Source organism: Dromiciops gliroides, chromosome 6, assembly GCF_019393635.1.
Source record: "Dromiciops gliroides isolate mDroGli1 chromosome 6, mDroGli1.pri, whole genome shotgun sequence".
Taxonomy (NCBI): domain Eukaryota; kingdom Metazoa; phylum Chordata; class Mammalia; order Microbiotheria; family Microbiotheriidae; genus Dromiciops; species Dromiciops gliroides.
The window spans coordinates 69,065,558-69,082,952 of record NC_057866.1 but is presented as its reverse complement, the minus strand read 5'-3'; the positions used below and the strand labels follow the sequence as shown (position 1 = coordinate 69,082,952).

The window sequence follows — 17,395 nt, the reverse complement described above, 5'->3', positions numbered from 1 at the left end:
GGGAGAGGTATGAATGGGCAAAGCAGGGACAATGATCTTAGTGGAATCTGCATTATCCACATCCTCTACCTCCCCCTTCCAGTTTCATTTATTAGCCTGATTTACTCCTTGTCTTATTTCTTGACTTACTCCCTGACCATTTTCAAATTTCTTCCTTTCTTGATGATTCCTTTTCCTTTCAAAGCAATCTTTGTGCATATGTCCCATCTTTCCACAATAGTTTTCTTCTGCTCTGTTTCCCTATAGTCACCTGCTGGATGGTGGCAAGAACAGCTTTAGATTTTTGACTAGATTTTTCTCTCTTGTCTTGTCCATCATCTCTCTTGTCTTTTCCCTTAAACACATATTGAGCAGTTGCTTTTCATTCCCCAATATTCTTTTCATGCCATCCAGGACAGTATTTCAGGAAATACTCAGTAATATTTGGAAGAGACTGATTCACAAAAGCAGCATCTATCATTCTAGCATCCCTAGGATTTATAGGGTCAAGTCTAGCAAATCTTCTAGCACTCTTACACAGCCCATCATCTTTTCCCTGAACTGTCTCTTGGAACTTACTGTAGTTCTCTGGTCTTCCCAATGGATAGTTAACCATCTGCCCCACCGTGCCCTGCTTCAAGGGAAGAAGGGCAGGCAGAACAAGAAATAGTCCATCATTTCTCCTCCTCTCCAGTTGCTGTTCTATTATAAAGCCATACTGCTAGAGAAGGTCTGTCTGTCTTGGCCTTCCTCCTGTGTCTTGGACCCAGGTTGAGTCTCCTTAGTGATGGCTGTGGTATTCTCATACACCTCAGAACCTGAGATGGCGATTTCTTTGACATGTTCATCATCTTCCAGCAGCCCACAGCACTTACTGCAGCGGCAACACACCCGGCAGCAGACACAGCAACATGGTAGCTGGCAGCAGTTGCCAATGATGATAGACACCAGCCCATCCCAGGGCCCAAGAGAGCGCATCCACAGGGGCAAGAAGGCCCAATTCAGAAGCTTTTTAGGAAGAATCTGAGGGCAGCGGGACTGCAGGACGCGGATTACCAGTACCACAAACAACAAGAATAGGATGGGTGCCCCTATGCCTACCAACACCTGCCAACCTGCCAGGGAGAGGCCAAACACAGCCAGTGGAATCAAGAAAAAGCAGAAGATCAGGTAGAAGATGGCAAACCAACGGTAGGTGGCTGTGGTATTTCCCAGGCCCTTGGCTAGGCGTATAGGCAGGCGTGTGAATGGGATTGGGTACCACAGAAGCATCCCGGAGATGTTGAAGAAGAAATGGCACAGGGCAATCTGAAATCAAAAAGATAAAATGAAATGAATCAGAGAGAGGGATGGGAGATCAGGTGGCAAGTGGCGATAAGGGAAGAAAAAGATCAAGGGTGTCACAGAAACTATCACCAAAAATATTTTCATCATGGGTTCATAAATTAAGAGCCAGGAGGAACACCAGAAGTCATTTAGTCCAGTCTATTCAGTCTTGCAAGAATATAGAGCAGGAGGGGCAGCTAGGTGGCGCAGTGGATAGAGCACAGGCCTTGGATTCAGGAGGACCTGAGTTCAAATCCGACCTCAGACACTTAACACTTAACTAGCTGTGTGACCCTGGGCAAGTCACTTAACCCCAATTGCCTCAAAAATAAAATAAAATAAAATAAAAAGAATATAGAGCAGCAGCAGCTGGATGAATGTTATGTTAGGTGAGCACTAGATCTGGAGAGCTGGGAAGACTTAGGTTAGAACCTTGCTTAGCCTCACTTTGCTCATCTGTGAAGATGGCAATAGAGCCCTTAATTCACTGGGTTATTCTGAACATCCAATGAGATGATTATGTAAAGTTCTTTGGAACCTTTAATGCCCTCTATAAGAATACTCATCCAGGATGTCATGAAAACAACAATGCATATGGGAGTCTGAAGACCAAACTACAATTTAAGTCAACCAACATTAATTAAGTGCTTCCTCTATGCAAAGCACTAAGCTTGATGCTGGGGATACAGAAGGGACAAGTGCCTGCCCCCAATAAGCTTACATTCTACTCTTCTGAAATCTGGTTATGCCATTAACTACCTGCATGACCTTGGCCTTCAGCAAAACACTCTTCCTATCTACAAAAGCATGACTGGATAATCTCAAAGATCCTATGAAAATGGGCCTCTCTGTAAATGGGCATGCATGAAGGAACTAAATGCTGTGAAGAGCTGGAGTCCCAGCTTACAAAACAAAGTTGATATTTTAAGGCATTTTTACTGAGTTCCAAAACAGTGATTTCAAAAACAATTTAGTTAATTAAAAACATTGTTCCAAATGGAATTAAGTACCAGTGAGTAAAAAGCAACGAAATTAATAAAAAAAATTATTGCATTCCAGAACCAATGAGACTTTTATTATAATTGTTTTCAAAATCAGTTTTGGAATTCATTGTTTTACAAATTTAATTTCATTGTCCTATCGTGCTCTGAATTAGGCTCTACTCCTCACCCTGCCCCCCATACCTCTTCTGTCACCTTCCTCCCACCCTGCCTAAATACCAACAGGTGCAATTGGCCTCCTTTGCCAGGGAGAGGAGAGGAAGAGGAGGAGACAGGGGCCTCATGAGGCAATATTTACACTGGAGAATGTTAATCCTGCCTTGTCTAGGCTGCAAATCTTAATCTTGACCCTTCTCTCTCTTGACTTCCAAGGGATCACTCTCCAAGTCCTTCTGCAGTAGTTCTTGTATTCACCTCCTCCTTTGATTCCTCAGGACATCACCAGATCTTCTTCTTTAGTAAGTACCTAGACTTGTAGAATGGTGGGAAATAATTCTGCTCCTCCTGATTAGTACTACTTGTGTAACTTTGGGCAAAATGTCAGTCTCCATTTCCTCATCTACAAAATGAGGTGTTTGTGGGGGTGTGAGGGGGCATTGGACTGGATGATTTCTGAAAGGTCATCCATCTCTAGCTCTATGACATGGGCCTATTCTGAAAGGCTCTCCCTGGATGGTCTCTGGGCTCTAATATATCCCCCACACACATTTCCTTAATGAAAACTCTGGTAATGTCCCACCCTGAAATCCAATATCTATTATCCTGACAATAAAATCCTTGGTTCAGCTTTCAAGGCCCTCTAGAACTTGATCCTCATCTGCCTTTGGCAGCAATACCTCCTGCTGTTTAAGGGAGATGGTGTCTCTACAAGTCCTGTTATCATTATTAGTGTAATGACTGCTACAACCATCGTCATCCATTGCAGTGAAACTGGTTCTTCGCAGATGCTTGTTTACTCGACACATCCCTTTTCAGAAAACTTTTCCTTCTTCTCCCTGCCCTAACAGATCCTCAGCATCCTTCAAGGAAGAGGCTTCTCTTCCCTCCATGAACCCAATAGTCATCCCTTCCTTCTTTTTTTTTTTTTTTTTTTAGTGAGGCAATTGGGGTTAAGTGACCTGCCCAGGGTCACACAGCTAGTAAGTGTTAAGTGTCTGAGGCCGGATTTGAACTCAGGTACTCCTGACTCCAGGGCCGGTGCTCTATCCACTGCGCCATCTAGCTGCCCCATCCCTTCCTTCTTTAAACACAAAATATGTGTCTAGACCAGTCACCTAGCAAGTAACAGAGCTGGGATTTAAGCTCAGGTTTTCTGACATCCAAATCATAAGTTCTTCTTACCATACCACTTTTTGTGACTGATAGGAGGGCACAAAGGGGGACATTATCCTTGCCTTTTTCAACCATTTTATGTGGGGGATGGGAAACAACCTGGGAGACTTGGCGAGTGTAACTGTTCACCATCCTAATTTGTTTTTTAAAGATGCAAGTTAGCGATATCTAAAATGTCTAAAATGGTTGGATCAGTTCACAATTTCACCTACAATGAATCAGTGTCCCAATTTTTCCACATCCCCTCCAACAGTTGTCAATTTTCCCTTTAATCACTTTAGCCAATCTGATAGATCAGTATCTCAAGGTTGTTTTAATTTGCATTTCCCTAATCAATAATGATTTAGAGCATTTTTTCCCATATGACTATAAATTCTTTTGATTTCTTCATTGGAAAACTAACTGTTCATATCCTTTGACCATTTAACAATTGGGGATTGACTCATATTCTTGTAGAGTTGACAAAGTTCTTTATACATTTAAGATATGAGAGCTTTATCTGAGAAACTATCTATAAAAATGTTTTCCCAATTTTCTGCTTTCCTTCTGATCTTGGCTACATTTGTTTTATTTGTACAAAGCCTTTTTAGTTTAATGTAATCTTAGTTATCCATTTTACACCTGACTTTGCCCTGTATCCAGATGGTCATTGTTAAAGAAGTTCAGCTTTTGTGAAGAATAGTTGAGGACAGTTTTCTAGCCCACAGATCTCCATTCTGAAGCATGTAAGACCTCAGGACTAATAAATGTCTCCTTGTGCTATGAAGCATCTAATAAGAAAGAAACTGGGGTGCTTATTTGATGGGTTCAGTAGTAAGTTAAGAAAAGAGCTTAATGGAAAGAGGCAATGATTCACAAGTGTGCATTCTTACCTGGAGTGAATTTTCTAAAGTATTTCCAGAGCTAGCTAATGCAGCCAGGATGGCAGTGGTGGTGGTACCAATGTTGGAGCCCAAGGTTAAAGGGTAAGCTCTCTCAATGCTGATCACACCAATGCCTAAGGGAAAAATAAGAGACATTGGATTCCATCCTGGGTGGGAATGATTGAGTAGGGCATGACCAAATGTAAAAATGGAGACATGGGGAGGCACAAAGGGAAGGGGGGAGGAACGGAGCACTTACCAACCAGAGGAGTGATTGCAGAGGTGAACACAGAGCTACTCTGCACAATAAAGGTCATCCCAGCTCCAACAAGAATGGCAAGGTAGCCTGTCAGCCAGGCAAAAGGGAAGGGGAAATCTGGGAAACAGGAGAAGAAAAAGGCACCATTTCTACAATTGTCCTGGTCAGCATTTCATATCCAATGCAACAGATTTTTATGGGAATGCAGTGGGACCCCAAGAAACCTAAAGATCCCCACAACCCAAAGAATGTCCCCCACCTCAGGAATGGTACACCGATATGTGAGATATGGATGGGTGCTCCATATCTTACTGATACCCCATTATCAAAGACCCCCTCTTAGTTATCTGGCCTCAGGGAATTTTGGGATTCTTCTTGCTTGGTAATTGACTCCCAGTTCTTTGTAAAGCCCTTCCCACCCTTTTGTCTGGTAAAAATACAAAAGCCCTGTCTTCTCTTACTCCAGTGGGACAGTCACCAAGGTGATCTGTTCCCAGGCCATATATTCCTCTCCTAATAAATCTCTTTTTTATTTTACAAGATTCATGATGAGCCTCCAATTCTTTGGGTGAGCTAGCCCGCCCGATCCAAGTCATGAGGCCCTCCCCAAACATTTCTAAGATCAATTTAAAAAAATAGTTGTTTTACTAAAAATTCATTTCAAAACCTCAAGCAGAAATACTTTCCAAGGCAACTAAAGGCAGTCAGCAAAGAGTTTTAGGGTGTGCGTGGGGAGGGGTGGGATATAGGTGTGGATGGTGGGGGGTGTGTCAGAAGCTTTCTGCCAACATCCTAAAAATTACTTTTATGCTCGTCTTTGTAGAAGCCAGTTAATATTTGTAAAAAGCACTAAGCACAGTGCCTAGCACATAGTAGGCATTATAAAAATGCCCTCAGGTGAGGGAACTCCCTTTCCCAATGCAAGCTAGCAGGTTCTCTACAATTTATAGTCTTCAAGAGTTGCCTAGAGCTTGGAGATCTCTCCAGGACTGGTTTCTTCTCATTTAGGTACAACATAAGTAAATCCTTTGTTGGGCTCAGGAAAATTTTCAAGACAATAATGTCAATTCTAAACAAAAGAGACAATATGGATTCCCAGGATTGCCCATCTGGAAGGAGAGAACACAAGTGGAGGGCAAGGGCATCTGCAGTTCTTGGTTCAGATGTGGAGCTCAGGGAGCACAATGAGAGGGGAGCTAGGACACTCCTTTCTCATAAGGACTCTGCCCACTGAAAGGCCAAGGGAAGGTGAAATGACTACCTGTATTGAGGGTCTTCTTAATCACTGCAGCAACTTGTCCCTTGAGCACAGAGTTCAGTACCTTGACGATCAAGATCAAACAGGTGCACAGGACCAACAAGGAGAGGGCTAGAAGGATGAGCCCAATTCCAAGATCTGAGAGACTGACATTCACAAATGCATGTTTGCCTGTAGGAACCAGAGGAACCACTTATCATCATCTTTCTCTTCCTCCTCATCGCTTAACCTGGCACATAGTGTTATCTCCAGCACCATGTCTTGTATAAAGTGATTCTAATTAAGCAACAGTTTATATATTCCAAAACAAAACAAAACACAAAAACACCTGGAAAGGTATTTAAATTGAGAGGATCTTCCTTTTTTCTTTTTCTTTTCTTTTTTTAAGTTTTGTGCAGGGTAGTAAGGGTTAAGTGACTTGCCCAGGGTCACCCAGGTAGTGTCAAGTGTCTGAGGCAGGATTTGAACTCAGGTCCTCCTGAATCCAGGACCTGTCCTTTATCCACTGCGCCACCTAGGTGCCTCCTCGGTTTGAAGCTTGCTGTTGCTGTGACAATAGGTAGGTTCCTTTACCTCTCTGGGTGTCCAGTCTCCTGCTCTGTAAGAGGAGAGGTTTGGACTAAATGACCTCATGGAATCTATGATCTTTGCATCACAGATGGCATGTCTCTTTTCCCAAGAATGGATCTGCCTGAGATTGTACTACTTATTTGCCACTTCAGTTTAATTATACAGGAAATATAATGAAGTGCTTTGAACACAGAAAGTGCTTTAGAAATCTAATAATAAGGATAATTATAATAGCTAACGTTCATATGGTGCTTTAATGTTTCTTTTTGTTTGTTTTTTTTACTTTTTTGTCGAGGCAAGTGGGGTTAAGTGACTTGCACAGATTCACACAGCTAGTAAGTGTTAAGTGTCTGAGGCAGGATTTGAACTCAGGTCCTCCCGACTCTAGGGCCGGTGCTCTATCTACTGTGCCACCTAGCTGCCCCTGTGCTTTAATGTTTGTAAAGGACTTTACAAATATCTCATTTGTTCCTCACAAAACTACTAGGAGATAGTTGTTATTATTATCTCCAATTTGGACCAAGTCTGCTTGACTCTGGGTCCACTGCCCCATCATGAGGAGGACACTGTTAGATTTGATGTTTGAGCTTCAATTCCTAAATGACTCCTTGATAGTAAACTACAGACTTTAGGTAGGTAGAGGTAGGTAGTTCCTCTCCGAAGCTTCTATAGAATATTGGGTCCAGAGCTCTACCCACTACATCATTACGAGGACAACATTGTTGCAATTGCTGGAACAATCTAGAAAATAGGGTTAAGAATTCCTCTTTAATGGCTTTCACTCAGCAGACCTTCCAGAAGATTTCCTACTCACACTTTTCAAGGTTCTCTTCATACGTTGTGTTCATGGAGGTCCAGGTCAGGTTCCCATCAGTCCAGCACAGATTGGGAGAGGTACAATTTTCTGGTGAATGAACCGGAACGTTGCTTAAAGTCTAGATGACACAATATAGAGGGGAAAATCTGTTATGTGAAGACCCAATTTACAGCACTGAAGACATGACCCCCACTGGTCAGTGAACCCCCACTTTCCCCCTTATCTCTACTTCACCCTCCTCATAATCCCCAGAGAAGACCTTCAGCCTTCATGTGTGATCCACCATCCATTTGCTGAACCCACAGAACATCTGTATTACTTCTGAAGGCCGGCTGAGCTGCACACAGACTGAGCACTGTTCTCTCAGAATGGGGACCTGGGCAGTCAATTGCTTTATCCTTGCCTGCCCCATAGTCTGAGGTATAACTAGGGCAGGGTGACTAGAGCTTTGGTCTAGGACACGAAATTTATAGAAAACCAATAGCATTTGCAGTCCCTCAACATCACAAGAGGAACAGAAATTCTCAATCCCCCATCTATGTCCTTTGAATAATTTTCTGATACTTACCACATTTTTAAAAGTTTTACACCAAATCTTTATCAGGCTCTTATTTTTTGCTGCTTCATTTCCTGTAGCAATTTCATCTATGACTTTTTTATCCAGCTGGGGAAAGCAACAGACATGAGGAAAAGTTAGCCTATGCCTCAGCTATGATTTGTGACTGAAAAGTTAGTTAGTTATTCTCCTAGGGGCTCAAGTGCACAGAAAAGAAAACCAGGATGTGTGCAAAAGGGAGACACAGACTGGCCTCATTTCCAGAGGACTACCCTCACAGGAGCCCCTGCTTTATCTTAGTTTGACTAGGATCAGGCAAGATAAACCCTTTTGCACCTTTCCAGGGGGCCCAGTATACTACCAGCTCCCTGAGGTCAATGAGGGTCTCATGTTTGACATTGTATCCCCCAGTGCCTGGTCCATGGGAGGGGTTAATCAGTACTTCTTGGTTATGAGGCATCTCTTGGGAAAGAGCTTCTTCTTTGGCCAGATGAATAGCAAAGCATATGCAGAATTACAATGTTTTTTCTAGGGATAGGTACATCACACTGACCTAAGGGTAATAAATAGAATGATGTCATCATCCAAAAAAAAGAGTCACCAGGCACAAAATGGTGGAATGATTAAGTCTTGCTTTGACCAGAGTGGGGGTGCAGAACAAAACTCTGCCAAGGTGGTACTCGAAGCAACCCAGTGCTTGCTCCTTAGCTCCACCTACCCAGGCAATGAAATGGGGGAATCACATAAAGTAGGAGAAAGATCCTACTAACACTAGATTGGGGGTAGAGAGTTTTCCTTCCCCTTCCCAGGGTACCAAGTTCATCATAAGTGCTATTTCAACTGAAAATCAGAGTGAATCTTCATGCCCACCTGGATGATGAGTTTTGTGAAGGGATCTGTGATCACTTTCAGGAGTTCAGGGGCATTTTTTCCACTCTTGATGTTAAAGGATTTCACTATGACATTGGTGAGGTGGTAGAGGTAGCCTGTCATCACCTCCACAGGCAGCAGCACCAGCACTGACAACCAGTTAAAAAAATCATGGACAGTTGCTCCTGCAAAAGCCCTAGAGCAAGGAGAAAACCCAAAGCACTGAATGTTATGGTACTACTGTCTTGTCACACTCATTGAGTGCTTGCTGTGTGCACGGTGAGAAGACATGGTGGGAACATGGTGAGAAAGACTGGCTTGAAAGTTAGGAAGACCTGGCTTCAAGTGTCCTATTTATAGGGACCATGTATTAAATATCTCACAGGATTGTGGTGAGGATCAAGTGAGAGACATCTGTAAAATGAAAAATAGCACAATGTCTGGTACAGAAGAGGTGCTTAATAAATTCTTGTTCCATTCCATTATTATTCCTGTAAAGAATGGGAGCTGTAGGGAAGCTTTCTAATCTAAAGGAGGATGTCATGGGAATGTTCTTCATGCCAGTAAAAAAGTGTCTCTCCTGTGACCAACTTAAGTCTGCTGAGATAGACAAAGCAGCTGTTATCATGTTAACTTCAACATTTACTGGACATTTACCCCCAAAAGATGCATTAGCAAGCATCAGTGGGGTTTAAATATGGGATAGAATGGCCAAAGTATGTATACACCCAACTGGGCTCTCCTCCTTGCTTGTCTGTTGAATAAGGCTATTGACTAAAGAACAAGGTATGACATTTATTGTCAAGGAACAGTGCAATTTCAACATAAAGTCCTCTCTGAGTTTCCCTATCTGGCTCTGGCTCTGAGTACAGCACACTGATTACAGTAAACAGGAAAGGCAAAAATGATGTGATCATCACTTCTAAGTTGTCATCACTTTCTAACTTGCCCTTATCCCCTTATAGGAGTCAGGAAAACTGAAAATCAGTTCAGAAAATGAAATACTGATGATATTGCCTTCACTAGGGAGACAAGGTTTCCCTTTATCCATTGTTTAGCACTACCACTCCTCCCCACCAATAACTGTTACCTATTCCCAGATCATATTCTTAGATATGTGTTTTGCTTTTTATGAATCTAGAAGATCAAAATGTGAAGGGGAATGCACTGTACCAAAAATGAAATCATTATCAACTTATAATTGTTTATGACTAAGCTGAGTCATTTGAGAAGCTCAGTTTATATGCTCATCCCACAATCTGCATTGGAAGAGCCAGGGAGGTATCTGTGGAGCTGAGCGAAGATTCTCAACTTTGTTAACCAAAGATAGTTACTGCAGTGATGGAGAGAAAATGACTGGCATACAAGTGAGACAAAACTTCCTACCTTCGAAATTCATCCCTGTCTCCAGCCTGCAGGAGGGCCACAATAGTGTTGGTGACTGAAGTCCCAATATTGGCTCCCATGATAATGGGAATTGCTGCCTTTACTGTCAGCACTGTCAAAGGAAAAAGGTAAATGAGGAAGAAAAAATGAGGAAATTCACAGGAAAAAAAAAAAAGCTTAAACAAGTTAAGGAATCAGATTAAAAAAAAAAAGTTGGGAAGGCTATTGAGTCCAACCATGACCAAGAATAAGAATCCTTTCTACAAGGTCCCCAGCCAGTCACTCATTCAGCCTTTGCCTGAAAATCTCCTTTGTTTCGAAGAACAGGTCACTATAGCTGAGACCAAGTGCCCAGCACTGTAACTAGGGCATGAAACGGCAAGAAATGGCCTGAAAACTAGAGATCACTAGCAGCAATGTTAGCGGTTGGGGTTTCTGCTTCAGTGGGGTCTGTAACAATAGTTCTTTCCCAAGATTGGAAGGATAGAAAAGCAGGAAGACAAAGATTAAAGACCAGGCCATGGTGTGAATAAATATGGAACGAAATTCTCTGAATGGATTCAAGCTTGCCAAACCAATAAGGGGATGTGTGTGTGTGTGTGTGTGTGTGTGAGTGTACCAGGGCTAACTCACATGAAGAGGACACCATGCTGACAATGATCGATGAGGATGTGCTGGAACTCTGCACCATGACGGTCACCAGTACACCAATCACCAAGCCGGCCAGAGGATTGTTCAACACTGAGCTATCACGGAAAATCTCTCCCGCCATTTTCCCTGCAATGGTAATGATTAAAAAAAAAAAAACAACTACTAGATTATTTTGAGTTTGAACTGGAAGAATCTGTGGAGAGAATATATGGAAGAGTGGGATGGGGAAGCTTGGACAAAATGACCCTAATTCTACTCTTCATTTTCTTAATGTCAATCTGACCTGTTTCACTTTACTCACACATACCCAATCCTGATGCCAACACAGCACAAAACACGCACACACACACATACACACACACGTACCTTAGACAGAGTCTAGTCTCTGCAGCAAGAGGTTATGTTTCAGACATCAACAGGGGGATCAAAAGGCACAGCCTCATTCTCACCCCAGATCTTAATCTGATGGCATATACATACACACACAAACTCACTGGACAAGGAACGTATAACAGTCTTTTCATAAAGATTCTTGAAACCTAACCCCTAAACTGTCTTCATTTCCATAGACTAGAGTCTAAGTAAGGTGGGTGGGGTGCTGCAGAGGGGAGAGGATGGAGAGGGGGAAAGTATTAGTCAAGAAGCATCCAGTAACATATATCTGGAGTGGATAAAAAGGTGAGACCCCTCAGGCAGAGACTAGTTTAAAAGAAGGGAGATTACTTGGGTTGAGACTGCTTGTGGATTGGCTATTGGCCAAACCAAAATCAATTCCAAAGCAAAAACAAAAGAACCCCAAAACAAACGCCCAACCCACCCAGAAACCTCAGACCCTCTCTGCAGTTGCTTTTCCTACCTCCAACCAGCTGGAAGGCACTGCTGAGAACATCCAAGGAGCAGACGAATAAGTAGAGAAAGCCCAGGAGGAGAAGCACTTTTCCAAATCCTTGTAAGACAGCAGTTATTTTCCCTTTGGTGTCTCTCTCTGCAATAATAAAGGGGAAGTGAATAAGCATTTATGAAACACCTACTATGTGCAAAACCATGTGTTGAGCACGTTTACAAATATTGCCTTGTTTGTTGTAAGCAAAACACACACACGCGCACACACACACACACACACACGCACACACACACACATGCAGACAGAGGATATAGCATTTTGTACAAGAATCTCCCATCTCTTTCTAGCCAGGAGCAGGCAGCCTGGGTTGTCAGCTTTGGAGATGCACTAGAAACTGCATTATAAGAAGCAAACCATTTACTTGAAGGGCCCCCCCACCCCGGTTTTGCCCCCTCTTTTTTTTCTTTTTTTAATAAAAAAGCCACATTTGTGGAGAAGCTTTTTGACACCAAAGACATTATGGTCTGGAGGGGAGGGAGGAGGAGCCATAAGCACATCAAGGCTGCATTCTTAGCTGAAGCACAGGCTTGCTAAGTGGTGCCGATAATAATATCAGCCACCTCCAGGCAGAGGGGTCCTGAGAGGGTGACCAGCCAAAGCACCTACTGCTGCTCTTCAGGAGGACATTAGGCATTACTTTTAAGTATTGGGCTTCACAACAGAAATGACAGTTTTGTGTTTGGAAAGAATCTTTGGCCTCCTCCCCCATATATTGCTATTGCTATTGCTATTGGCCAGCCCTAGGAAAATTAGCCTTTAGATGCTATTACTCCTGGTCCACCCCCTCCCCAGGGCCCAGCAATGGTTTCCACCTCATGGAGATTCAGAGCACCTGCCCCTTCTCACCGGCCTCTAAGCACCATGCCAGATTGCCCCTTTCACCCAGTATTCCTTCACCCAATTTCCACTTTTCTGCCTTCCTTCATTGTCCACAAGCAACATCTGCCTTCCAAAGGCCCAGCTAGTCCCCTTCAGCAGCCTGGTGAGATAAGCATTCATTCACTTATTCAGTAACCATTTTTTAGGAACCAGTTATGTAGAAAGCACTGTGCTAGGGGCTCACAAAGGTCACTGAGATACGTTCCTTGGCCTGACAAGTTGTGATGTAACAGGGATGGAGAATATGCCCAAATATGAAATACTACACAAGAATATGAGAGGTAGAAAACGCTAAGGAAGAAAAGAAGGAAGGGGTAATGGTAGCAGCTAACACGTACAGAGTGCTTAAAGTTGAAAAAACATTTCACACATTTCATGTCATTTGATCCTCATATTAATCTTGTAAGGTAAGGGCTATTATTACCCCCATTTTATAGCTAGGGAAAGTAAGGCTGAGAACTTAGGTGTCCTGCCTAAGGTAACAGAGCTAGGAAGTGTCTGAGGCCTATTCAAACTCAGGTGTTTATGACTCCAGATCCAGCATCCTATCCACTGTACCACCTAGTGGTGTGCCTGGTGCTGTACACAGAGAGAAGAAGGTAGGAAGATGTTTAAAAGTATCCCTCCTTTTATTGCTCTTTGCAGATGTGCAAGGCCATTGGCACCATTTTTCCAACAGCATGGGGTCACATAGTGTCTCTGAGGCACATTTTGGTAACTCTCACATATTTTAAACTTTTTCACTGTTATTATATCTGTTATGGTGATCTGTGATCAGTGATCTTTGATGTGACAATTGTAATTGTTTTGGAACACCACAAACTGAGCCCATAGAAGACAGAGAACTTAATCAATAAATGTTGTGTGTGCTCTGACTGCTTCCTCTCCCCTTTCTCTCTCTCTGTCTCCCTCTCCTAGGGCCTCCCTATTCTTTGAGGCAAAACAATATTGCAATTAGGGCAATTGATAACCCTACCATAGCCTCTAAGTGTTCACATGAAAGGAAGAGTCCATAGATAAGGCAAACTTTATTGTTCTCTTATTTTAAGAAATTGCCACAGCCACCTGAACCTTCAGTCACCACCAACCCTGATCAGTGAGCTGTCATCAACATCGAGTCAATGCCCTCTGCTAGCAAATAGATTAGGACTCCAGGGCCAGTGCTCTATGCACTGCACCACCTAGCTGTCCCCCAAAATGTTTTTTGAATGAATGAATCATTGTATATTAATTGTTGGAAGGAGCCTCATATCATTTAGTCTTCCTTTCCCAGAATCCCTGGTCCCACATCCCCAGTCATTCAGGGTCTGATTGTACACTTGCACTAATAGGAGCTCATTCCACTTAGAGACAATCCTTGGATTTCATTAGGTGCTTCCTCCTTATTCTAGAGCCAATATCTACCCTCTGTGTAATTTCTACCAACAAGACCACTCCACCCCTCTTCCACATGACAGCCCTTCATGGATTTGAAGACAGTCTTTTCATTTCCATCTAAGCCTTCCTAGTTCCTTCACTACAATTCATCCAACCTGCTGGCCCTCTCCTAGATGCACTTTTATCTGATTCTATCCAATCCAAGCCCCTTCCTTTCACTGCAGCAGCTGGGACTGAACACACTACTTCAGCTGTGCTGTAATAAAGAATATAATGGGATGATCACTTAACAGGATCTAGACACTCTACTTCTGTTAATGCAGCCTCACATTAGGAAGCAAAGAAGCCTCTCCTTGGAATCACTGTTGTTGTTGTTTGTCCTTCTTTCTCGAAGAGGACCATGATGTTGGAGTGATGTCATGACTTACACTGAATTGGATTTAAGTGAGGGAAGGCTATGCAAGGTGACCAGTCTCACTCTCTCCTCCAGAGCCATCTGGTTCCAGTGGCAAGATATACATTAGGACAACTGGAGATGGCCCCTGATGTTTGAGGCAATTGGGGTTAAGTGACTTTCCCAGGGTCACACAGCTAGTAAGTATCTGAAGTGAGATTTGAACTCAGGTCCTCTTGATTCCAGAATCACTGCTCCATCCACTGTACCACCTAGCTGTCCCTTGGAGTCACTAAGATTTCAGTTCAAATTCTGCTCTTGCACATATAACTGAATGACTGTGGACAAAACATTTTCCTCTCAGTAACCCAGACAACTCTCTCAAACTATAAGTTATAAATGAATTGCCAGGGGGTGGCTAGGTGGCACAGTGGATAAAGCACTGGCCCTGAATTCAGGAGGACCTGAGTTCAAATCCGGTCTCAGACACGACACTTACTAGCTATGTGACCCTGGACAAGTCACTTAACCCCCATTGCCCTGCAAAAAACAAAAACAAAAAACCCCTGAATTGCCAATCTGTATCAGCAGAGGAAATTTCTATACCAAGAGTTTGCTGAACCTATGGAATAAGATTTGAACCAAAAATAGATTACCTTGGTTTTAAAATAATTCAAGGAGACAGATATGGTGTACTATTGGTTCCTATTAAGATTAATTTTTTACATGGATTTTTACAAAGATTGCTATAATGCCAAGTCTTCTCCATCATATACTAGTTAATTATAAATGTAATAACATCTGTAGGAACAAAATTACATGGGATTTGGATAAAGGAAGTAGGGACAATTCAATGATTCCCATTGGTCATTGTCCAAGGAAGAATGGGAAACCAGAGATAGAATGAAAAAGGAGGAAGTGGAAAACAATGAGGAGTATTATGCCAGAGGCCTGGACTAAGGCAAAAACTGAATTCGAGAAACCCAACAACAATCCACACTGAGAGATATAGTATAATAATAAAAAAGAAATGCTCACAAGGCCTTAGCTAAGAAATTCCTCAACCCCTGCAGTGGTGGCAGGAAGAGAGCCCTAACCAGAGGCTTGGGGACATCAGAAAAATGATACCAGATAACATTTATTTAGTGCTTTAAGATTGACTCAATGCTTTCTTTACAATGTAAAGATTGGAATGATGCCACCTGCTGGAGACTTACTGTAGAAGAGTTCCGCCCATGAAGTGAAGGTCTTTGAGGGCAAGACCAGGAGTCTTTTCTTTGGCATCAGGAAGTGACGTTGGGTAGTGGGAGGAAGAAGGAAGAGAGTAGCGCTCTGTCTGAGACTTTTTTGCCTTTGGACTCTGGTGGAGAGGGGAACTAGAAATGCGCTCTCCCTTTTATAGATAGGAATCTAGGCCTTTTTCTCTCTTTACCAAATTCTTATTCTCCTTAATAAATGCCTAAAAGTCTAATTCTTGCTAAAGCTTATAATTTATTGGTGACCACTCATTAGATATTTTAGACAGTTTAGCTAGAATTTTAGCCCTTAACAACAACAACCTTTAAGGAAGGGGGTACAAATATACTAACATTTCTAAATGTGAATGTTTTTACCTTTATTTTAGGGTTGTTTTTTTTTTTTTTGGTATTTTGCAGGGCAATGAGTGTTAAGTGACTTGCCCAGGGTTGCACAGCTAGTAAGTGTCAAGTGTCTGAGGCCGGATTTGAACTCAGGTACTCCCGAATCCAGGGCTGGTGCTTTACCACTGTGCCATCTAGCTGCCCTTTATTTTTATTTTAAAGGAGCAACTGAGACTCAGAGGAGTTGAAGTGACTTGTCCAAGGTCACACATCCAGCAAGTGTCAAAAACCAAAACTCAAACCTTATTTTTTAAATACAAATTCAGGATACTTTCTACTATATCATATTACCTGGAAATGACAAGATGTCTGTCATCTCCCAGAAAGAGAACCATGCACGTGCCTATATTCTCTCTCTGTTTCTCTGTCTCGGTCACTCTCTGAGTTTCTCTGTCTGTCTGTCTATCTCTGTCTCTCTTTAATACACACACACCATTTTGATACCTAAGAAGGAAATGGCTACCAGAAATAGACTAAACCACAGAAACAGCATCAGGTCACATGTCCCTCCAAGAGAACTGCCATTACCTGACCACTTGACCCCAGAGTCCTTCAAGGTTGGCATGTCCCATGGGTCTTGCTCTACTGCTGGCTCTTCGATCAATGCAATAGTAGAATAAGATGGCAGGAGTTCTATCTTGCTTACAGGAGAATGGGCATTGTCTGCCAAAGAAAACAGAAAACCCATCAGGAATGGGGCCATTTCTCCTGGGGAGGAGTAGAAGATAGCAAGGTCATGTTACTTCAAGATGAATGGGAGAATCGTACTTACTGCTGGGGGTTTCTTTATCTTTTTCAGACATAGATTGGTGGGTGGGAGCCTCTTCAATGTACTTATTAGGATCAGAGTGGGAGTTTCCCAATTCAGGCCAAGGTGCCATGGTCTGTGAATAATAAATTCAAAACTTAAAATGTGCATCAGCTGGATTTTACTTCAACAAGGAACCCAAAAAGATTAGATATACAACGACAGCCCCAATAGAACAAACAGAAAATCAGTAGAACTAGCTCATTAAAAAAAATAACCAATTTCTTTCTTTCTTCTATGTGTGACATCATGGGGTCATTTTTCCAACTTCAAACTTTACTCTCCCAACCACATGTCCAGCCTGCTATCAAGTCATGTCCTTCTCCCTGGGTTCAGTCTTTCTCCCCCTGCCCCAACTTCATAACTAAATCACCAATCCTAGTCTTGCTCATTGCCCTCCTGGACTTCTCGAATCTCTTCCTCATTGGCCTCTAAATTGTAGCTGTCTCATTCAACTATCCAGACCCTGTGTCCTAGTCACCAGCTGAACAAATGTCAACTTTGTCCTCAGTAAAGGCTCTTCCT

At 42.6% G+C, this 17,395-nt stretch overlaps 1 protein-coding gene across 1 annotated transcript; it reads right to left on the bottom strand.

Moving 5' to 3' along the window:
• Positions 1 to 526: 526 nt before the first annotated feature.
• Positions 527 to 16,951, bottom strand: LOC122731256 (sodium-dependent phosphate transport protein 2B-like). Its single transcript, XM_043971253.1, has 12 exons — positions 16,835 to 16,951; positions 16,591 to 16,725; positions 11,725 to 11,853; positions 10,851 to 10,994; positions 10,218 to 10,329; positions 8,832 to 9,027; positions 7,974 to 8,069; positions 7,403 to 7,523; positions 6,022 to 6,189; positions 4,761 to 4,877; positions 4,511 to 4,635; positions 527 to 1,287 (listed from the first exon to the last, which is right to left on the bottom strand). The coding sequence occupies exons 1-12, from the start codon at positions 16,941 to 16,943 to the stop codon at positions 685 to 687; spliced, it is 2,055 nt and encodes a 684-aa protein (XP_043827188.1). The 5' UTR covers positions 16,944 to 16,951; the 3' UTR covers positions 527 to 684.
• Positions 16,952 to 17,395: the final 444 nt, after the last annotated feature.

Excerpts from the sequence above, each read along its gene's own strand:
- LOC122731256 (XM_043971253.1), bottom strand. The coding sequence starts at position 16,943 with ATGGCACCTTGGCCTGAATTGGGAAACTCCCACTCTGATCCTAATAAG. Across the intron at positions 4,636-4,760 it reads TGCAATCACTCCTCTGGTTG|GCATTGGTGTGATCAGCATT; the intron begins GTAAGTGCTCCG and ends TTTTTCCCTTAG. Across the intron at positions 1,288-4,510 it reads CTTTAGAAAATTCACTCCAG|ATTGCCCTGTGCCATTTCTT; the intron begins GTAAGAATGCAC and ends TTTTGATTTCAG.